General features: G+C 39.7%; 1 protein-coding gene across 1 annotated transcript in view; it reads left to right on the top strand.

Annotated features, from left to right (window-relative positions):
- The window catches only part of LOC128696898 (protein unc-80 homolog), a 1,079,316-nt gene that overhangs the window by 746,856 nt on the left and 308,104 nt on the right, over nt 1–24,356 (top strand). Inside the window, exon 43 of the mRNA XM_070095999.1 lies at nt 15,130–15,230. Within this exon, the coding sequence (XP_069952100.1) occupies nt 15,130–15,230 (101 nt within the window). The remainder of the gene's footprint in view (nt 1–15,129; nt 15,231–24,356) is intronic.

The following is a 24,356-nucleotide window of genomic DNA, read 5'->3' as shown; positions in this document are numbered from 1 at the left end:
AAGACTTTTAATATTAAAGTTTATTCAAAAATCTTGATACAGTAAAAAAACTTTTCATAAAGAATTCCCTCCAAAATGCTGATGGATGTGTCTATAAGATTCCTTGTAAAATTTGCGATAAAGTTTATTACGGTCAAACTGGTAAAAATCTCGAACTAAGATTAAAACAACATAAATATAACATTAGAACTGGACAAGATTCCAGTGCTCTATTTATTCACGTAAGAGATTTTAACCATCCAATTGATTTTCAAAAAGTTGAGAAAGTAGTATCAAGCAAGTCCATGGTCGACAGGAATATAATTGAATCTTGTTTCATAAAAAGCAGTTTTGACAATATGGTTTATATAAATTAGATCCATTTATAATTAATAAAATTTGGGAAGAATTTAATAATACATTGGACAAATAATAATTTTTAAATTTTCTTGGGTAGAATAGTTTGTGGGTGAGTTGTGCAAAGGACCTATCCAAGTTGGCTCGGCGCGCATCAGGTGTTAACCGTTGTGGGATCTGATAGTGAGGTGCTCGCCAGACCCCTTATATAGCTTCTTGGATGCTTTACTTTCAAAGTTCCTTGATAATGTGAGTAGTCACGAATAAGAACATAAGAACATAAGAACGATGGAACACTGCAGAAGGCCTACTGGCCCATGCGAGGCAGGTCCAAGTCTCCTACCGGCTTAAGCCAATGCACCCAACCTAGTCAGGTCAGGTCACATTGACTTAAGGGAGGAACACGGCAACCGACCTGGTAGCACAAGCTATCAGGTCTAACTCACACCCACCCACATCCACTCATGTATTTATCCAACCTATTTCTAAAGCTACACAAAGTTCTGGCCTCTACAACGGTACTCGGGAGTCTGTTCCACTCATCCACAACTCTATTACCAAACCAGTACTTTCCTATATCCTTCCTGAATCTTAATTTTTCCAACTTAAAACCATTGCTGCGAGTCCTGTCTAGGCTAGATGTTTACAGCACACTATTTACATCTCCTTTATTTATTCCTGTCTTCCATTTATACACCTCAATCATATCCCCCCTAATTCTACGTCTTTCTAGAGAGTGCAGTTTCAGGGCCCTTAGTCTATCCTCATAGGGAAGGTTTCTGATACATGGGATCAACTTTGTCATCCTCCTTTGTACATTTTCCAGAGAATTTATATCCATTCTGTAATACGGTGACCAAAACTGTGCAGCATAATCTAAATGAGGCCTAACCAAGGATGTATAGAGTTGAAGAACATCCTGAGGACTCCTATTATTTATGCTTCTTGATATGAAGCCAAGGATTCTATTAGCTTTATTGCGAACACTTATGCACTGTTGTCTTGGTTTCAGATTACTGCTAACCAGAACTCCTAAATCTTTTTCGCAATCCGTAATATTAAGATCTACATTATTTAGTTTATATGTGGCATGGTTATTGTCCTGTCCAACATTTAGAACTTTGCATTTGTCTATATTAAACTGCATCTGCCACTTCTCCGACCACTGCATCAGTCTATTCAAATCTTCCTGGAGTGCTCGAATGTCCTCGTCAGAATGAATTCGACGGCCTATTTTGGTGTCATCGGCAAACTTGCCGATGTCGCTCTTTATGCCCTCATCTATGTCGTTTATGTAGATTGTGAACAGCAGGGGGCCCAACACTGACCCCTGTGGAACACCGCTCGTGACGCTTCCCCACTCTGATTTCTCCCCGTTTATGCAAACTCTCTGCTGCCTATTTGTCAACCATGCCTCTATCCAGGAAAAAATCTCTCCTCCTATTCCATGTGCTTTAATTTTCCTCAATAGTCTCTGATGTGGGACCCTGTCAAAAGCCTTACTGAAGTCCATATACACAATATCATATTCATTACCATGATCTACCTCCTCAAATACCTTAGTGAAAAAAGTTAATAAATTCGTAAGGCAGGAACGCCCCTTTGTAAAACCATGCTGAGATTCGTTGATTAATTTATGCTTTTCAAGGTGGCTACGAACTGCCTCGGCAATTATTGATTCCATAAATTTTCCCACTATGGAGGTTAGGCTTATTGGTCTATAGTTCGAAGCTAAGGACCTGTCACCTGTTTTGAAAATAGGTATCACATTTGCCATTTTCCACTTATCTGGCACCATGCCAGTTTGTAGTGATATGTTGAAAAGATTAGCCAAAGGTGTGCTAAGCTCCTCTTTACATTCCTTTAGAACCCTTGCATACAGTTCATCAGGGCCTGGGGATTTGTTAGGTTTTAATTTATCTATTTGCCTAAGGACCATGTCACTTGTGACCCTAATAGTGCACAGTTTATTATCGTCCTGTTCTACATAATTTATCATTACTGGAATATCGCTGGTATCCTCCTGTGTAAAAACTGAGAGGAAGTATGTGTTAAAAATTCTACACATTTCCTTATCACTGTCAGTGAGCTGACCCGAGGAACTTTTGAGTGGGCCTATCTTGTCCCTGATCTTACTTCTGTATACCTGAAAGAATCCTTTTGGGTTAGTCTTCGATTCTCTTGCAACTTTAACCTCATAATCTCTTTTTGCTTTTCTAATTCCATTTTTTATTTCTCTCTTTAACTGAATATATCGATTTCTCAATTGCCCCTCTCCTCTTTTGATTTGCCTATATATGCCTCTCTTTTGACCAATCAGATATTTTAATCTATTGTTCATCCATTTAGGATCATTTTTGTTTGATCTGATTTCCCTATTTGGAACATAATTTGACTGAGCAGCTAGAACTATGCCTTGGAAAGCATCATATCGGCAACCATCACCACCTACCTGACCCTTAGTCAGGTCATTCCAGTTCAGCCCACCTAAGTAATTTTTCAGTCCTATGAAATCAGCCAAGCGGAAGTCAGGGACGGAGACTTGATTGCCATTATTAGGGGAATTCCATGATATATTAAAACTGAGTGATTTGTGATCACTTTCCCCAAGCTCATCATTAACCTCAAGATTATTAATTAGTGTTTCCCTACTGGCAAGAACCAAGTCAAGGAGGTTATTTCCCCTAGTTGGCTCTGTCACAAACTGTTTTAAAAAACAATCCTGGATCGTATCAAGAAAGTCACCTGACTCTAAATTTCCTGTCAAATTGCTCCAGTCAATCTGTCTATAGTTGAAATCTCCCATTAGCACAACATTTTCGTATGTAGATGCCTTACGAATTTCGTCCCATAGAAGTTTACTGCACTCCCTATCAACATTTGGGGCCCTGTAAATCACACCCAAAATTAGTTTTTCTCGGCCCTCGAGAAGCTGTAACCAAACAGATTCAGTGGCTGACGCTTCTAATTTAATATCTTGTCTAACACAACAATTTAAATTGTCTCTGACATACATCGCTACTCCACCACCTTTCCTGTTGACCCTGTCAGTGTGGAATAATTTATAGCCTTGTATGTGACATTCAGAGGGCATCTCTCTATCTTTCAGATTGAGCCAGGTCTCTGTTATAGCAATAATATCTATGTTTCCTGCACTTGCAATTAATCTTAGCTCATCTATCTTATTTCTTACACTCCTGCTATTAGTATAGTAAACCTTAAGGGAGCTAGTCCCTTACTGCCCTCTGCTGTCCCCCTTTGTTTGCTGACCTGATCTATTGTCTTTATTTATAACTTCATGCTGAATGCCTTTTATAATGCGCTTGGAATTTCTCTATTCATTCAGATTGGTTGTTTTGCATATATATATATATATATATATATATATATATATATATATATATATATATATATATATATATATATATATATATATATATATATATATATATATATATATATATATATATATATATATATATATATATATATATATATATATATATATATATATATATATATATATATATATATATATATATATATATATATATATATATATATATATATATTGGAAAAAAAAAATATTATATATATATATATATATATATATATATATATATATATATATATATATATATATATATATATATATATATATATATATATATATATATATATATATATGTATATATATATTGGAAAAAAAAAATATTATATATATATATATATATATATATATATATATATATATATATATATATATATATATATATATATATATATATTTATATATATGTCGTGCCGAATAGGCAGAACTTGCCATCTTGGCTTAAATAGCAACGCTCATCTTGCCATATAGGACAAGTGAAAATTTGTGTATGCAATAATTTCACCAAAATCATTCCGAACCTAACGAAAAAAATATATTTGATTGTGTTTGATTAGCACTAAATTATTGTAAACGTATTTTAAATATATTTAGTTGGGTTATGGTAAAATAAATTGCTCTTGTTATAATAAGGTTAGGTAAGTTTTCTAAGATTCTTTTGGTGCAAAATTAAAATTTTTTACATTAACGTTAATGAACAAAATATATCTTCAAACGTATAAGAGAAAATTTCAGAAAGGACTTAATTTTAAATGAGTTCTTGCTAATTGACCAGTTTTACATATTCGGCACGACATATATATATATATATATATATATATATATATATATATATATATATATATATATATATATATATATATATATATATATATATATATATATATATATATATATATGTATATATATATATGTATATATATATATATATATATATATATATATATATATATATATATATATATATATATATATATATATATATATATGTCGTGCCGAATATGTAAAACTGGTCAATTAGCAAGAACTCATTTAAAATTAAGTCCGTTCTAAAATTTTCTCTTATACGTTTAAAAATATATTTTTTTCAATAATGTTAATGTAATAATTTTTTATTTTGCACCAAAAGAATCTTAGAAAACTTACCTAACCTTATTATAACAAGAACAATTTATTTTAGCCTACCCCAACTAAATATATTTGAGATTTGTTTACAGTAATTTAATACTAAACAAACACAGTAAAATATATTTTTTTCGTTAGGTTCAGAATGATTTTGGCGAAATTATTGCATACACAAATTTTAACTTGTCCTATATGGCAAGATGAACGTTGCTATTTAAGCCAAGTTCGCAAATTCTGCCTATTCGGCACGACATATATATATATATATGTATATGTATATATTATATATATATACATATATATATATATATATATATATATATATATATATATATATATATATATATATATATATATATATATATATATATATATATATATATATATATATATATATATATATATATATATATATATATATATATATATATATATATATATATATAGATATATGTCGTGCCGAATATGTAAAACTGGTCAATTAGCAAGAACTCAATTAAAATTAAGTCCTTTCTGAAATTTTCTCTTATAAGTTTAAAGATAAATTTTTTTCATTAATGTTAATGTAAACAAATTTTAATTTTCACCAAAAGTATCTTAGAAAACTTGCCTAACCTTATTATAACAGGCGCAATTTATTTTAGCCTAATCCAACTAAATATTCAAACATCTCACTTTGACACTTTTCTTCTTTTTCCAATTTATTTTAGCCTAACATAACTAAATATATTTTAGATTTGTTTACAGTAATTTAATACTAAACAAACACAGTGAAATATATTTTTTTCGTTAGGTTCAGAATGATTTTGGCGAAATTATTGCATACACAAATTTTCACTTGTCCTATTTGGCAAGATGAGCGTTGCTATTTAAGCCAAGATAGCAAGTTCTGCCTATTCGCTGACCTCGTTGAATCTGAACAACCAGACGTGTTGTTATTAAACAGAACGTGTGTGCGTGATGATCAACGTGTCAGACACTTAGGATATACAGCCCGTCAATCCCCTCCTGAAAACTGGAATGGCGTAGCTATTCTTGTTAAAGGCACCATTAAACATGAGTTCTTATCCCTTCCATTTACATATTCTCACAGCATGGCTGTGAAAATTTACACGATACACGGACCCATCATCCTGTACACGACATATACCAGACCCAACCAAAACATTAACATTCATGATTTAACCATACTTTTTAATCACACATCTCCCTGTATACCTACTTGCCGACCTCAGTGCCAAACACACTGACTTCCATGACAACTCCACAAATTTGCATGGTAGGCAACTTCATACACTTGTAACACAGAAACATCTCATACACCTTGGACCTTACTTCCCAACAGTCTTTACATACAATGGCCAAGGCACCCATGATAAAATTTTTACAAACAGAGCTAGTAATCGCTTACATCACTACACAACACCAGGACCACTCTCTGGATCTGACCACATTCCTATCATTTTCCATATTTCCTCAAATCCTATACTCATTCCAGTTCGCCCCTCTCCAGCTTATTCTCAGGCGGATTGGGATCTGTTCAAACAACGCCTAAACACTCTTGATCTCACACACAACTGTGACAATAGACCAGTATCAGACATAGACACACAAATTCAACGCATTCAACAATCAATTACCCAAGCCGCTACAGAGGTTGTCCCAGTGACACACCACAAAGTACGTTACTCTTTCCGCCCACCAGAAAGAACAAAAAGACTACTCACATGTTACAGACACCGTTTCCTAGCAAACCAAAACAGACTAAATATCATCCGATGGGACCTCACTATTTTACGTACACATATCATCCATAGCCTAGATGATGACCATGCCCGACATTGGCAATAGTTATAAACACAACAGATGTCCAGCGTGCAAGAGATCCCAAAGCATTCTGGTCATCCATTCGGAGACTTACAGGCACCCCTCGATCCACAACCTTTAGACACATAAATCACAACAACAGACAGATCTCTGACCCTGCTGAAGCGGTACATATTTTCAAAGACATATGGGAAAACATCTTCCACCCACATCCACCAGACCAAGCTGTCATTGCACATACATTAGACATAGAGAGATGGGTATCCAATCATGAAGATTTAACCAATCCTGATCCAATCATAAGCCTAAACACCCTATCTTCCACGCATCCTCTAAACTCTCCTTTTACTGTAGATGATGTTCACTCTTTGCTAACACACCTTCCAAAAAAAGCTCCAGGTGCTTCTGGTCTATCACATTCAGTCCTTCGTCACCTTCCACTTTCTGTTGCTTCCGCTATCACTGACCTCTTTAATGCCTCCCTTGCATCTGGCTATTTCCCTCCATTCTTTAAATCTGCAACTGCATGTCTCATACCAAAACCTGGAAAAGACTTGACTGACCCCAAGAACTATAGACCTATTAGCCTCCTTGAAATTTTGGATAAGACCTTTGAACGACTTGTAACTATGCGATTCAGGACTCACCTAGAGACAAATAACTTGCTTTCTGAAAGACAATTCGGTTTCCGACAACAACGTTCTACCCAAGACGTTTTGAATATAATCCTGAACTATGTACGTATCAATAAAGCCCAGAACTGTACCTCCACCCTCGTCGCCAAAGATGTAGAGAAAGCTTTTGACACTGTTTGGCATGAAGGATTAAAATACAAACTTTGCACGTCCTTTGAATTAACTGTAAATATGATGAAATTATTGTGTCACTTTTTAGGTGGCCGAACGATGCGTATACGGTTCAGAGATCATTATTCTGACTATTTCACATTAAAAGCGGGTGTACCCCAAGGCTCTGTCCTGTCTCCCACTCTATATATACTCTACACGAATGATTTACCTGAACCTCTTTACCCAAACACACTTACCCTTTCTTACGCAGACGACATCACTCAACTCACAACACATGAAAACATTCGTTTCCTAGCACGCAGAACACAAAGAGAGGTCGACAGGATTACCGCCTGGGAATTATTATGGCGCATCAAAGCCAACCCAAATAAGTCAAAGATCACTTACTTCCATAGAAGGCGCGATGTCCCGACTCCTGTCGAACTCAAAACAAGCACCTCCCGTACCCCCATCCCACGCTCCTTCTCAACAGTTGTCCTTGGTGTTACCCTCGACAACACACTGAACCTAAAATCCCACATTACTGCTAAAACCGCACAGGCAGAAATTGCACTCTCAAGGTTATATAAGCTGAGAGGAGCCAGTCCCAAGACAAAACTACATCTCTACAAAGCACTCATTCGTCCTCTACTCTCTTACTCTCCAATCGCTCTGACGTTAACCGCCAAGACAAACGCACTAAAATTCCAACGCATCCAGAATCGAGCATTACGTTGGGTGTTGGGAGTGAGGTGGGACGAATTTGCCACCAGTGAATCTCTCCACCTCACGACAAACACACCGGCTTTAAACGTATACTGGAAGACACTCAGTGACAAACAACTTGACAGACTTGAAGCATATAATGACCACTGGATTACATACTTAGCAGATACTCTCAGACGTCCTTACAATGATGTAAATCTCTTTCAAACGTTGTATGACCCGGCACCTCCACCACAATACAAATAAACTACCTGACTTAATTAGCCTAAATATTCCAATAAATTAAAAGTGCCATTGTCATAGAGCTGTGTCTTTGTGAGTTTTGAGCTGAAGTGCTTGCGACGTGCGTTTGCGTTGCCTTTTACAGTAACATGTCCCTGAGTCGTATCCAGTCATTGCAAGTTGATATGTTCACGAGAGAGATAATGCTGAATATTTTGTTTTCATTGATTAGCAGTTGGGTATAGTCCTGACACTTTTCCTCATTCTTAAAATTTTTTCCTCTCCACAACTATCTTCTTCATCCTGTCCCCACTTGCCCCTCGACCCTAGTGGGCCCTTACCTGTGAGTCCTCAGTTCAGTTGCCTATTCGGCACGACATATATGTATATATATATATATATATATATATATATATATATATATATATATATATATATATATATATATATATATATATATATATATAGGGAGGTACCACCTCTATAACTTTCCTGGGGACCCTCATCCTCAGAGAAAAGAATAAACTTGCTTCAGGGAAAACTCAACGTCCTCCCTGAAGCTGTTTGAGAATTTTCTCCTACCACCCCCTATATTTCAAGTATGTTTTGTTTAAAGACAAAATTCATTGGCCAAACATTCACAAAAATACAACAGAAAGTAGAACAACATAGGTAACTCAGAGCTACATCTCGAATACTTCGTCCAGCTCCCCTGCGGTGGGCCGCGTGCCCAGAATGCTGCACGCATTTCCTCTCTGGATCGCAACACTGAGTCTCTGAAAGAGGAAGCTGGTCACCCTGTGGTCCTTGGTTTCTATGATGAGCTTTCCACCCAGCTCTTTGAGGAACTTTAGAGCACACTTGCCCCATGCTCCAAGGGTCTCCGACCCTATTGGAATGAGGTTATAGCAAGGAGGAAGGTCTTCATATTTTCGGATCTTTTGGGTCTCCCTGTGGCTGGCAGCTCCACCCCCTTCCACTACGGAGTATGGCAAGTAGGTGTCTGCCAATGTGGCGGCACAGGTGTAGTCACAGGCAATCTGCTTTCCATCCTTCCAGGTTAGCATAATGGCTCCATCAGGACGCTTTAGACTTCCATCAGACCTTTGTACTTGGGGTTCCCGTTGAGTTGGGCAACGGGCTGTGGCGAGGCTTCTCTTTATGATGTCACTGACCTCCTCATGTCTGGCATACTTCCCTTCTGCTGTGTGACACGAGAGACCATGAAGTCCGAATTGATCAGCTGTCGCCCTGCCGCAAATACACCTATGTTCGGTGAGGATGGGGGCGGCTAGGCGAAGAGCAACACCAATCCGAATGGCCTGTGGATCGAGACGGGTGCCCAGGGACGAATTGGAAACAGCTAACAAGAAATCTCCTGAGTGTGGTGCCTTCACTGCCAGGAGACGAACTTTGTCCTTTCCTGAAGCACTGGAGAGCATTGTGTTGGCTATTTTTTCCATGACCGGTTTGTCCCAGTGGGACTATTTCTGCTCTTTGGGAGGAGCTGGTCTACTGGAGGAGTCTGTAAGGGTGTCCCACCGAATCGCTGCTTGAGCTCCTACCACGTCTCTCAAGCGTCCGGGAACTATCTTCTTGGCTAATGCACTTTAAGCCAAACACGAAAACAGAAAAGCAGGTAAAGCAAGATGCATTGCTTTGCACACCCCTATACCTCCCAGTCGCACTGGGAGGGTTGCCTGATCCCATTGCTCATCCTCTAGTGACTGGTTCAGTGCCTTCTTAACTTAAGAGTTGATCTCAGGTGTGCGTCATATTCATCGAGTGTTGGGTTGTCAAAAGAGGGTGCACACCTTAGGAAGTAAGTGAGTCTTGGCATAGTAAGACACCTTGTGAGGAGATCGCTTATTCTCTCCTCCATACTCATCAGGCCATTCAATTTGACCCTGAGGACAGTGTCGATGGCCTGGTGACCCAGTGGTGCTCCCAAGAGGGTACTGTTGGACGGAGTGGTAGTAGAGACTTCCGGGAGGATTCTTCACACAGTATTGATTATTTCCTGGTTTGCTGTGATGATTTCACACTTGGAGGGATTGAGGATGAGTCCCAAGTCTTCTCCCTGTGTTTTCACCAGTGGGTAGGTCCACCACCAGGGACTCTTCAGTACCTGCCAGAGTGCAGTCACCCAGGTGCCAGATGAACATCAAAATGGTATACAATACCGACAGGTTGTTAGGTAAGACACATATGCAACAGTTAGACAACTTTATTCCGAATAAAGTTGTCTAACTGTTGCATATGTGTCTTACCTAACAACCTGTCGGTATTGTATACCATTTTGATGTTCATCTTGTCAGACACTGCAACACGTGGCATCTTGGTACAGAAAACACCTTGGACATCGGAATAAAGTTGTCTAACTGTTGCATATGTGTCTTACCTAACAGGTGCCAGATATTGAGCTCACTGCATAAGCTGGAAGTTCTCTTACTGCCAAGCAGAAGAGAAGTGGAGCGAGTATATATATATATATATATATATATATATATATATATATATATATATATATATATATATATATATATATATATATATATATATATATATATATTGATATATATATATATATATATATATATATATATACCGACTTGTTGAAAAAAAAAATATATATACATATACATACATATATATATATATATATATATATATATATATATATATATATATATATATATATATATATATATATATATATATATATATATATATATATATATATATATTATATATATATATATATATATATATATATATATATATATATATATATATATATATATATATATATATATATATATATATATATATATATATATGCAATAAGATCACAGTTAACAGGTGATTTCAGAATATGCAAAACAACCTCTCTGAAAGAATAGAGAAATTCCAAGCGCTTTCGTGACTACTCACATTATCAAGGAACTATGAAAGTAAAGCATCCAAGGAAGCTATATAAGGGGTCTGGCCAACACCTCACTATCAGATCCCACAACGGTTAAACACCTGACGCGCGCCGACCCAACTGGATAGGTCCTTTGCACAACTCACCCACAAACTATTCTACCCAAGAAAATTTAAAAATTATTATTTGTCCAGTGTATTATTAAATTCTTCCCAAATTCTATTAATTATAAATGGATCTAATTTTTATAAACCAAAGGAAATATTCATATTATTGTCAAAACTGCTTTTTATGAAAGAAGATTCAATTATATTCCTGTCGACCATGGACTTGCTTGATACTACTTTCTCAACTTTTTGAAAATCAATTGGATGGTTAAAATCTCTTACATGAATAAATAGAGCATTGGAATCTTGTCCAGTTCTAATGCTATATTTATGTTGTTTTAATCTTAGTTCCAGATTTTTACCAGTTTGACCGTAATAAACTTTATCGCAAATTTTACAACGAATCTTATAGACACATCCATCAGCATTTTGGGGGGAATTCTTTATCAAAAGTTTTTTTACAAGGCTGCTTAACACAATCCTCCCTAATAGAGCTAAATGGTTCAGATATGTTGATGATATTGTGTGTCTTATGCCCCAAAATGTAGATATACACCATTTCCTTGGAAAATTAAATAGCTTTGCCCATTCTATAAACTTTACTGTTGAGTTTGAAGAAAATAACTCATTGCCTTTTCTAGATGTTTTAATTATTAAAGGTAATAATGAATTCAAATTTAAAATTTACAGAAAACCTACAAATAACTGTTCCTATGTCCACTATTATTCCTCGCACCAAGATAGAGTCAAACTGTCTGTTTTCTCATCAATGTTTTTGAGAGCTTTACGAATTTGTAGTCCTGAGTTCATAGATGAGGAAATATCCAAAATTTATGAAATAGGTAATGATTTAAAATACCCAAGAAATGTAATTGATAAATCTTTTAAAGTTGCTAGAAATACTTTTTACAATCCAAAATGGAACAACCAGCCTTATTCAACTAAAAATATGTTGGTTCTCCCTTACCATGAAAAGTTGGTTGATATGCCTTCTCTTCTTAAGACTTTTAATATTAAAGTTGTATTCAAAAATCTTGATACAGTAAAAAAACTTTTGATAAAGAATTCCCCCCAAAATGCTGATGGATGTGTCTATAAGATTCCTTGTAAAATTTGCGATAAAGTTTATTACGGTCAAACTGGTAAAAATCTCGAACTAAGATTAAAACAACATAAATATAGCATTAGAACTGGACAAGATTCCAATGCTCTATTTATTCATGTAAGAGATTTTAACCATCCAATTGATTTTCAAAAAGTTGAGAAAGTAGTATCAAGCAAGTCCATGGTCGACAGGAATATAATTGAATCTTGTTTCATAAAAAGCAGTTTTGACAATAATATGAATATTTCCTTTGGTTTATATAAATTAGATCCATTTATAATTAATAGAATTTGGGAAGAATTTAATAATACACTGGACAAATAATAACTTTTAAATTTTCTTGGGTAGAATAGTTTGTGGGTGAGTTGTGCAAAGGACCTATCCAGTTGGGTCGGCGCGCGTCAGGTGTTTAACCGTTGTGGGATCTGATAGTGAGGTGTTGGCCAGACCCCTTATATAGCTTCCTTGGATGCTTTACTTTCATAGTTCCTTGATAATTTGAGTAGTCACGAAAGCGCTTGGAATTTCTCTATTCTTTCAGAGTGGTTGTTTTGCATATATATATATATATAGATATATATATATATATATATATATATATATATATATATATATTTATATATATATATATATATATATATATATAGATAATACTTGACGTGCTGTTGGAGTGTGAGCAAAGTAACATTTATGAAGGGGTTCAGGGAAACTGGCAGGCCGGACTTGAGTCCTGGAGATGGGAAGTACAGTGCCTGCACTCTGAAGGAGGGGTGTTAATGTTGCAGTTTAAAAACTGTAGTGTAAAGCTCCCTTCTGGCAAGAAGGGTGCTTGAATTAACTTGAATTAACTTGAATTAACTAAACATATAGCGGTAAATTATCTGTTGAGCACGTAGTGGAATGTTTGAAATAGAGTGAGGTAATAATTCAGATATAAATTATCTTGTGTGTCCAGCTCTTCATTAGATTAAATACTGTGACCGGTCAAAGATCGGACTTCGATAAGTGGAGGCAGGATAACTTCTCTCTTTCTCGTGGCAATGAAAATTTTTAAAGTATTTAATTTTTCATAACCTTCAATAATATGGAATAAACACCGAGGATTGATGTACCAGGGGTACTTAGTGCCTCTTGCCTCCTGCCTCCTGCCTCCTGCCTCCTGCCTCCTGCCTCCTGCCTCCTGCCTCCTGCCTCCTGCCTCCTGCCTCCTGCCTCCTGCCTCCTGCTTCCTGCCTCCTGCCTCCTGCCTCCTGCCTCCTGCCTCCTGTTTCCTGCCTCCTGCCTCCTGCCTCCTGCCTCCTGCCTCCTGCCTCCTGCCTCCTGCCTCCTGCCTCCTGCCTCCTGCCTCCTGCCTCCTGCCTCCTGCCTCCTGCCTCCTGCCTCCTGCCTCCTGCCTCCTGCCTCCTGCCTCCTGCCTCCTGCCTCCTGCCTCCTGCCTCCTGCCTCCTGCCTCCTGCCTCCTGCCTCCTGCCTCCTGCCTCCTGCCTCCTGCCTCCTGCCTCCTGCCTCCTGCCTCCTGCCTCCTGCTTCCTGCCTCCTGCCTCCTGCCTCCTGCCTCCTGCCTCCTGCCTCCTGCCTCCTGCCTCCTGCCTCCTGCCTCCTGCCTCCTGCCTCCTGCCTCCTGCCTCCTGCCTCCTGCCTCCTGCCTCCTGCTTCCTGCCTCCTGCCTCCTGCCTCCTGCCTCCTGCCTCCTGCCTCCTGCCTCCTGCCTCCTGCCTCCTGCCTCCTGCCTCCTGCCTCCTGCCTCCTGCCTCCTGCCTCCTGCCTCCTGCCTCCTGCCTCCTGCCTCCTGCCTCCTGCCTCCTGCCTCCTGCCTCCTGCCTCCTGCCTCCTGCCTCCTGCCTCCTGCCTCCTGCCTCCTGCCTCCTGCCTCCTGCCTCCTGCCTCCTGCCTTCTGCCTCCAGCCTCCTGCCTCCTACCTCCTGCTTCCTGCCTCCTGCCTCCTGCCTCCTGCGTCCTGCCTCCTGCCTCCTGCCTCCTGCCTCCTGCCTCCTGCCTCCTGCTTCCTGCCTCCTGCCTCCTGCCTCCTGCTTCCTGCCTCCTGCCTCCTGCCTCCTGCCTCCTGCCTCCTGCCTCCTGCCTTCTGCCTCCAGCCTCCTGTCTCCTACCTCCTGCCTCCTGTCTCCTGCCTCCTGCCTCCTGCCTCCTGCCTCCTGCCTCCTGCCTCCTGCCTCCTGCCTTCTGCCTCCAGCCTCCTGTCTCCTACCTCCTGCCTCCTGTCTCCTGCCTCCCGCCTACCTCATTCAAGCAGACACGCTTCCTCTGAACGCATTTTCTTGGAATTCCTCATTTTTTCTGCAACATTGCAAGCTCCTGATGATGTATTGATTGCAATACGAAAGGTCTTGAGCTATCATTCAACTCCCCTCATGTTTTTTTGCACTGTAAAGCGTATTAAGAATAAGGGAAAACTAGTGTGCAGTGCTTCTTGTAGTGGCCAGAGTTTGCACTGCAGTTCTAGAGATTGCTGAATATTTGTAGTGTTGTAATTAAAATAATATATTACAAACATATTTTTTCATATTTTCAGTATGTTACTATGAATATTTTTTTTTTTAAATTTAGATATTTTTCAGGTGATGGGAAGGAGATGATGAAGGAGAGTAGCAACAAGGATGAAGAGAAAAAGAAGACTAGGAAGGGTGATACACCAATAATTAAATATATGAAAACTCAGGTAAGAGAAACACTGATCATACTCTGGTAAAGTAATTAAATGTTGACTTATGCAGAAAAACGCTCAGTGGCAGCCAAAAGTAAATGCTATATGACAAAGCTAATTCAAGTATGTCGTAAATTTAAAGATGGGCCAAGTGCTAGAGCTCAGCCCCAGCCCCTCAAAACCTCGAAACTATGCGTACAAAGATTATTCTTAAAATTATGAAAGACTCCGAATAATTCGGTGCTATCAAGAGAAATTATCAACAGAAAAAAACGATAATTGTTTTCGGCTGTAATGGAAAACTTATATAATCAGGAACATTAAGCTACAAATTAGAGAAACGATTTATGCTATAACAAACCATGCTTATAGTTATTCAAAACCCAAGAATATATGTTATAAGCATGCTTATAGTCAAACCATACCACGGGCGGGGTTAGAACCCGCGATCAGTCTCAAAACTCCACTGAACCAGCTAGCCAAAATAAGATTCGTCCAACTAGGTATATTTATATCATAGGAAGGTTAGCATAGGCACCACTGTGACCACAAATACAAGTTTTACAGACGAATCTCCAGCTAGCGTGGCCGTGACGAACTCTAGCTCAAGACTATTCTAACCTTCCAATGGTGTATAAATATACTTACTTGGATGAATCTTATTATAGCTAGCTGGTCCAGTGGCTAACACGACGGTCTGGAGTTGTGAGACTCTCTGACCGCGGGTTTAAGCTAGCTGGTCCAGTGGCGGGCGGGTTCTGGAGTTGTGACTCTCTGACCGCGGGTTTAAGCTAAGTGGCTAACACGACGGCTAGTATGGTTTGTTTGAAATTGTGTCATTACAGTTTCGTGAGTCATGCTTATAGTCATTCAAAACTCAAGAATATTTAGAGGCACTAAAGGAAATTTGAAAATATAGGAAGATAAGGAGAGGTTTCGATTAACATTTACTAAAATTAAGCATCATGAAAAATACCTAAAGAAAGCAAAGTCCACATAAATACAACAAAGTTTTAGGACCTTTAAACTTTTCTAAGAGATTAAATGAGGATAAAAATTAGAGAAAACATCTATAATAAAACAGCTGGTGAAAGCATTTATTAAGACTTTCAAAGAAAGTAGCTCAAAGTAGACAGCATCACAAACATAAACGAAAAAGAAACAATGTAAACAGTGAGAGAAACATTTGTTAACATCTTAGACACAACTTATATACACAGAGAATAATTATAAAAGAGGTTATGAAAGAAATTAAACCTTTTATAACTGTAACCAAATTATGGTTTATTTAATGTAAACCTCAGTGTGTGTGAAGGAAGGAGAACAACCAAGGGAGAGTAATGAAGAAGGGAGAGTAGGAAAGAAGAGAGTAGGGAAGAAGGTAGACTAATGAAGAAGGGAGAGTAGTGAAGAAAGGAGAGAAAGGAAGAAGAGAGAGTAGTGAAGAAGGGAGAGTAATGAAAAACGGAGAATACGGAAGGGATAATAGAGAAAAAGGGAGAGTAAGGAGGAAGAGAGAATAGAGAAGAAAGCATAGCAGTGAAAAAGGGAGATTATGGAACAAAGGCGAGTAGTGAAGAAATGAGAGAAGTGAAAAAGGGGAGAGGAAGAGCAGTGAAGAAGAGAGAAGAGGGAAGAAGGGAGAGTAGTGATGGGAGAGTAGTGAAGAGGAGAGAGTAGGAAAGAAGGGAAGAAGGGAGATTAGTAAAGAAGAGAGAGTAGTGAAGAGTGGAGAGTGTGGAAGAAGGGAGAGTAGTGAAGAGAGAGAAGTGAAAAAGTGAGATTAGTGAAGAAGGGAGAGTAAGGAAGAAGTGAGAGTAGTGAACAAGGGAGAGTAGTGAAGAAATGAAATCAGGGAAGTAGGGAGAGTAGTGGAGAAGGGAGAGCAGTGAAGAAGAGGGAAAAAGGGAGAATAGTGAAGAGGAGAGAGAAAGGAAGAAGGGATATGAGTGAAGAAGGGAGAGTAGGGAAGAAGAGAGAATAGTTAAGAATGCAGACTTGTGGAAAAAGGAGAGAAGTGAAGAAGGGAGAGTAATAACAAGGGAGAATAGTGAACAAGGTAGAGTAAGGAAGAAGAGAGAATAGAGAAGAATGGAGAGTAGGGAAGAAGGGAGAGTAGGGAAGAAGGAAGTTTAGGGAAGAAGGGTGATTAGGGAAGAAGGAAGAATAGTGAAGGGAGAGTAGTGAAGAAATGAGAGTAGTGAAGAAGGGAGAGTAATGAAAAAGGGAGAACAATGAAGGGATAATAAAGAAAGGAGAGTAATGAAGAAAGATGACTATTGAAGAAGGGAGAATAGGGAGGAAGGGACAGTAATGAAGAACGGAGAGTAGTGATGAAGGGAGAGTAGTGAAGAAGAGAGAATGGTGAAGAAGGGATAGTAGGGAAGAAGGCATAGTACTGAAGGGAGAGTACTGAAGAATGGAGAGTAATTAAGAAGGGAAAATAGTGAAGAAGGGATAGAAGTGAAGAAGATAAAGCAGGGAAGAAGGGAAAGTAGTGAAGAAGGCAGAGTAGTGAAGAACGGAGAATAGGTAAGAAAGGAGAACAAAGAAAAAAGAGGGTAAGGACGAAGGGAGAGTAGTGAAGAAGGGAGAGTAATGGAAAAAGAAGAATAAAGAAGGTAGAGTAAAGATGAAGGGAGAGTAAGGAAGAAGGATGAGTAGTGAAGAAGGGAGAGTGGTGAAGAAGAGTAGTAAAGAAGGGAGAGTATGGAAGAAGGGAGAGTAGGGAAGAAGGGAGAGTAGCAAGGAAGGAAGAGTAGAGAAGAAGGGAGATTAGGGAAGAAATGTGATTAGGGAAGAAGGCAGAATAATGAAGAAGGGAGAGTAGTGAAGAAAGGAGAGCAGGAAAGAAGGGAGAGTAGCGAAGAAGGGAGGGTAATAAAGAAGGGAGAGTAATAAAGAAGAGAGAAGAGGGAAGAAGGGAGAACAGTGAAGAGAGAATAGGAAATGGACAGTAGAGAAGAAGGGGAGTAACGAAGAAGGGAGAGTAACGAAGAAGGGAGAGTTGTAAAGAAGGGAGTATGGAAGACGGGAGAGTAGTGAAGAAGGTAGTGTATGGAAGAAGGGAGAGTAGGGAAGAAGGGAGAGTAGGGAAGAAGGCAGAGTAGCGAAGAAGGGAGAGTAGGGAAGAAGGAAGAGTAGGGAAGACGGGAGAATGGAGAAGAACGGAGAACAGAGAAGTAGCGAGAGTAAGGAAAAAGGGAGAGTAGGGAGAAAAGGAAGAGTAGGGATAAAGGGAGAGTAGTCAAGAAGGGAGGGTAGTGAAACAGGAAGAGTAGTAAGGAAGGGAGAGTCGTGAAGAAGGAATATTGGGAAGAAAGGAGAGTAGTGAATAAGGGAGAGTAGTGAAGAGAGAATAAGAAAGAAAGGGTAAATCGAGAAGAAGGGAGAGTAGTGAAGAACGCAGAGTAAGGAGGAAGGGACACAAGTGAGGAAGTCAGAGTAGGGAAGAAGGGAGAGTAGTGAAAAAGGGAGAATAGTGAAGACGGTAGAGTAGGGAATAAGGGAGAGATGGGAAGAAGGAAGAGTAATGAGGAAGGGAGGGTATAAAAGAAGGGAGAACATTGAAGAAGGTAGAGTATGAGAGAAGGGACAGTAGTGAAGGAGAGAAGTTAAAGAGGGAGAGCAGTGAAGAAGGGAGAATAGAGAAGGGAAAGAAGGCAAGAAGGGAGAGTAGTGAAGATGGAAGTGTTGTAAAGAGGGAAGAGGGAAGAAGGGAGAGCAGTGAAGAAGGGAGAGTAGTGAAAAAGAGAGAATACTTAAGAAGGAACAATAGAGAAGGGAGAGTAAGGAAGAAGGGAGAGTAGAGATGAAGGGATAGTAGGGAAAAATTGAAAATAGTGATTAGCGAAGAAAGAAGTGAAGAAGAGAAAAGAGGGAAGAAGGGAGAGTAGTAAAGAAGAGAGAGAAGTGAAGAAGGGAGAGTAGTGAAGGGAGAGTAGTGAGAAGTGAGAGAAATGAAGAAAGGGGGGTAAGAAAGAAGTGAGAGTAGTGAAGAAGGGAGAGTAGTGGAGAATGGAGAGTACGGAAGAAGGGACAGTAGGGAAAAAGGGAGAGTAGTGAAGAAGGAAGAGAAGTGAAGAACGTATGGTATTGAAGAAGTGAGAGTTTCTGAGAAGGGAGAGTAGTGAAGAAGAGAGAATAGCAGAAAAGGGCAGTAGGGAAGTAGGGAGAGTAGGGAAGAAAGGAGAGTAGTGAAGAAAACGAAGAAGGGAGAGCAGTGAAGAATGTAGAGTAGTGAAGTAGGGAGAGCATGGAATAAGGGAGAGTAGTGAAAATTTTATATTATTGACGAAGGTATAGTGGAGAAGGGAGAGTAGCGAAGAAGGTAGAGTAGTGAAAAAGGTAGAGTACTGAAGAAGGAAGAGTGGTTAAGAAGGTAGAGTAGTGAAGAAGACAGAGTAGGGAAGAAGGGAAAGTAGGGAAGAAGGGAGAGTAGTGAAGAAGGTAGAGTACCGAATAAGGGAGAGTATTGAAGAAGGGAGAGTAGAGAAGGGAGAATAGCGAAGAAGGTAGAGTAGTGAAGAAGGGAGAGTAGTGAAGAATGGAGAGTAGTAAAGAAGGCAGAGTAGGGAAGAAGGGAGAGTAGTGATGAAGGAACAGCAGTGAAGAAAAGAGAGTAGGGAAGAAGGGAAAGTATTGAGAAAGGAAGAGTAGGGAAGAAGGGAGAGTAGTGAAGAAGGAAGAATATAGAATAAGGAAGAGTAGGCAATAAGGGAGAGTATTGAAGAAGGTAGAGTAGTGAAGGGAGAGTATTGAAGAAGGTAGAGTAGTGAAGAAAGGAGATTAGTGAAGAAGGAAATGTAGTGAATAAGCTAGAGTAGTGAAGAAGGGAGAGGAGGGAAAAAGGGAGAGTAGTGAAGAAGTGAGAATTCGGAAGAATGGAGAGAAGTGAAGAACATGGAGTAGTGAAGAAGATAGTGTTGTAGGGAAGGAGGAATACGGTAGAAGGAACAGAAGGGAAGAAGCGAGACTAGTGAAGAAGAGAGAATAGTGGTAAGGTTTAGTGAAGAAGGGAGAGAAGGGAAGAAGGGACAGTAGGGAAGAAGGCAGAATAGTGAAGAAGGGAGAGTAGTGAAGAAGGGAGAGAAGTAAGGAAGGGAGAGTAATGAAAAATGGAGAATAATGAAGGGATAATAAAGAAGGGAGAGTAGTGAAGAAGGGAGAAGAGGGAGGAAGAGACAGTAATGAAGAACGGAGAGTAGTGATGAAGGGAGAGTAGTGAAGAAGAAAGAATAGTGAGGAAGGGAGAGTATGGAAGAAGGGAGACTAGTGAAGAAGTGGGAGTAGAGAAGAAGGGATAGTAGTGAAGAAGGGAGAGTAGTGAAGAAGAGAGACTAGTGAAAAAGGGAGAAGATGGAAGAAGGTATAGTACTGAAGGGAGAGTATTGAAGATTGGAGAGTAAGGAAGAAGGGAGAGTAGTGAAGAAGGGATAGAAGTGAAGAAGATAAAGCAGGGAAGAAGGAAAAGTAGTGAAGAAGGGAGAGTAATGAAGAAGAGAGACGACGGAAGAAGGGAGAGTAGTGAAGAAAGGAGAGTAATAAATAAGGGAGGGCAATGAAGAAGGGAGATTAGGGAAGAAGGCAGAGTAGTAAAGAACGGAGAATAGGGAAGAAGGGAGAACAGAGAAGAAAAGAGGGTAAGGAGGAAGGGAGAGTATTGAAAAAGGGAGAATAAAGAGGGTATAAAAGAGAAGAAGGGAGAGTAAGGAAGAAGGATTAGTATGAGGAAGTGAGAGTAGTGAAGAAGAGAGAGTATAGAAGAAGGGAGAGCATGGAAGAAGGGAGAGTAGGGAAGAAGGGAGAGTAGTGAAGAAGGGAGAGTAGAGAAGAAGGGAGATTAGGGAAGAAGGGTGATTAGGGAAGAAAGCAGAATAGTGAAGAAGAGAGAGTAGTGAAGAAGGGAGAGTATTAAAGAAGGGAGAGTAATGAAGAAGAGACAAGAAGGAAGAAGGGAGAACAGTGAATAGAGAATAGGGAATGAAAAATAGAGAAGAAGGGAGGGTAACGAAGGGAGAGTAATGAAGAAGGGAGAATATGAAAGAAAGGAGAGTAGTGAAGAAGGTAGTGTACTGAAGAAGGGAAAGCAGGGAAGAAGGCAGAGTAGCGAAGAAGGGAGAGTAGGGAAGAAGGAAGAGTAGGGAAGACGGGAGACTAGAGAGGAACGGAGAACAGATAAGTAGCGAGAGTAAGGGAGAAGGGAGAGTAGGGAGAAAAGGAAGAGTAGGGAAAAAGTGAAGATTAGGGAAAAAGGAGAGTAGTCAAGAATGGATGGTAATGAAGAAGGAAGAATAGGGAAGAAGGGAGAGAAGTGACGAAGGGAGAGTCATGAACAAGGGAGAACAATGAAGAAGATAGAGTATGAGAGAAGGGAGAGTAGTGAAGGAGAGTAGTTAACGAGGAAGAGCAGTGAAGAAGGGAGAATAGAGAAGAAGGGAAAGCAGGCAAGATGGGAGAGTAGTGAAGAAGGAAGAGTTGTAAAGAGAGAAGAGGGAAGAAGGGAAAGTAGAGAAGTAGGGAGAGTAGTGAAGAAGAGAGAAAATACTTAAGAAGGAACAATAGAGAAGGGAGAGTAAGGAAGAAGGGAGAGTAGTGACGAAGGGATAGTAGGACAAAAGGGAGAATAGTGAATAAGGTAGAGTAGGAGAGAAGGGAGAGTAGTGAAGAAGGGAGAGTAATAACAAGGGAGAGAAGTGAACAAGGAAACGTAAGGAAGAAGGGAGAATAGAGAAGCTAGAGAAGTGAAGAAGGGAGAGCAGGGAAGAAGGAAGTGTTGTGAAGAAGGTAGTGAATGGAAGAAGGGAGAGAAGGGAAGAAGGGAGAGTAGGGAAGAAGGGAAAGTAAGGAAGAAGGGAGAATAGTGAAGAAGGGAGAGTAGGAAAGAAGGGAGAGTACTGAAGAAGAGAGAATACGGAAGGGACAATAGAGAAGAAGGGAGAGTAGGGAAGATGGAAAGGCAGGGATGAAGGGAGAATAGTGAAGAAGGGGAGTAAGGAAGAAGGGAGAGTAGTGAAGAAGAGAGAGTAATGAAGAAGGGAAAGCAGGGATGAAGGGAGAGTAGTGAAGAAGGGAGAGTAGTGCAGAAGGGGGAGTAAGGAAAAAGGGAGAGTAGTGAAGAAGGGAGAGTAGTGAAGATGGGAGAGAAGTGAAGAAGGAAAAGTAGAGAATAAGATAGAGAAGTGAAGAAGGGAGAGTAGGGAAGAAGTGAGAGTGGGGAAGAAGGGAGAGTTGTGAAGAAGGAAAAGTAGTGAAGAAGGTAGTGTATATGGGAGAGAAGTGAATATGGGAGAGTAGGAAAGCAGGTACAGTTGTAAAGAAAGGGGAGTAGGGAAGAAGGGAGAGTAGTGAAGAAGAAAGAATAAGGATGATGGGAGAGCAGTGAAGAAAGGAGAGTAGGGAAGAATAGAGATTAGTGAATAAGGGAGAGTAGGAAAGAAGGGAGAGTATGGAAAAAGGGAAAGTAGTGAAGAAGTGAGAGTAGGGAAGAAGGGAGAGTAGAGAAAAAAAGAGAGTAGTGAAGAAGTGAGAGTAGGGAAGAAGAGAGAAAAGTGAAGTATGTAGAGTAGTGAAGAAGGGAGAGTAGATAAGAAGGGAGAGTAGGGAAGAAAGGAGGGTAGTGAAGAAGAGAGAATAGGGACGAAAAGAGAGTAGTGAAGGGAGTGTAGGGAAAAAGGGAGAGAAGTGAAGAAGGGAGAGTAATGAAGTGAGAGTAGGGATGAAGGGAGGGTAGGGAGAAAAAGAGAGTAGTGAAGAAGTGAGAGTAGGGAAGAAGAGAGAAAAGTGAAGAACGTAGAGTATTGAAGAAGGGAGAGTAGGGGAAAAGGAAGAGTAGTGAACTAGTGAGAGTAGGTAAGAAGGGAGAGTACGGAAAAACGGAGAGTAGTGAAGAAGTGAGAGTAGGGGAGAAGGGAGAGTAGTGAAGAAGAGAGAGTACGGAAAAGCGAGAGTTGTGAAGCAGGTAGAATAGTGAAGAAGTGAGAGTAGTGAAAATGGGAAAGTAGAGAAGAAGTGAGAGAAGTGAAGAAGGTAGAGTAGTGGAGGAGGGAGAGTAGGGAAGAAAAGGAAGAAGGGAGAGTAGTGAAAAAAGTTGGGTAGTGAAAAAGGAAGAGTAGGGAATAAGGGAGAATAGTGAAGAATGTAAATTATAGATGAAGGTACAGTGGAGAAAGGAGACTAGGGAACAAGGGAGAGTAGTGAATAAGGTAGAGTACTGAAGAAGGAAGAGTAGTGAAGAATGTAGAGTAGTAAAGAGAGAGTAGTGAAGAAGGGAGAATAGTGAACAAGGGAGAAGAAGTGAGAGCAGTGAAGGTAGTTAAGGGAAGAAGGGACAATAGTGAAGAATTGAGAGTAGAGAAGAAGGGAGAGTAGTGAAGAAGGGAGAGTAGTGAAGAAGGGAGAGTAGTGAAGAAGGGAGAGGAGGGAGGAAGGGTGAGAAGTGAAGAAATTAGAGTAGAGAAGAAGGGAGAGTATTGAATAAGATAGAGTAGTGAGGAAAAGAGAGTAGGGAAGAAGAGTAGTGAAGAAGGGACAGTAAGGAAGAAGGGAGAATAGAGAAGGGAGAGTAAATGAGAAGGGAGAGTATTGAGGAAGGGAGAATAGAGGAGAAGGGTGAGCAGGGAAGAAGGGAGATAAAGGAAGACGGAAGAGTGGTGATGAAGGGAAAGTAGTGAAGAACGAAGAACAGTGAAGAAGGTATAGTAGGGAAGAAGGGAGAGTAGTGAAGTAGGGAGAGCAGTGAAGAAGGGAGAGAAGTGAAGAAAGCACTTTTGGGAAAAAGATACAGTAGTGAAGAATGGAGAGTAGAGAAGAAGGGAGACTAGTGAAGAAAAGAGAGTAGGGAAGAAGGGAGAGTAGTGAAGAAGGGAGAGTAGTGAAGAAAGAAGAGTAAGGATGAAGTGAGAGTAATGAAGAAGTAAGAGTAGTGATGAAGGGAGAGTAGGGAAGGGAGAGAAGTGAAAAATGGAGAGTAGGGAAGAAGGTAGAGTAGTGAAGAAGGGAGAGTAGTGAAGAAGGAAAGGTAATGATAAGGAAGAGTGGGAAGAAGGAAGATTAGGGAAAATGGAGAGTAGTGTAAAAGGGAGAATAGTGAAGAAGATAGAGTTGTAAATAAAGGGGAGTAGGGAAGAAGGGAGAGTAGCG

This window comes from Cherax quadricarinatus, chromosome 52 (assembly GCF_038502225.1).
Source record: "Cherax quadricarinatus isolate ZL_2023a chromosome 52, ASM3850222v1, whole genome shotgun sequence".
NCBI classification, from domain to species: domain Eukaryota; kingdom Metazoa; phylum Arthropoda; class Malacostraca; order Decapoda; family Parastacidae; genus Cherax; species Cherax quadricarinatus.
This window is presented reverse-complemented; position numbering and strand designations above follow the sequence as displayed.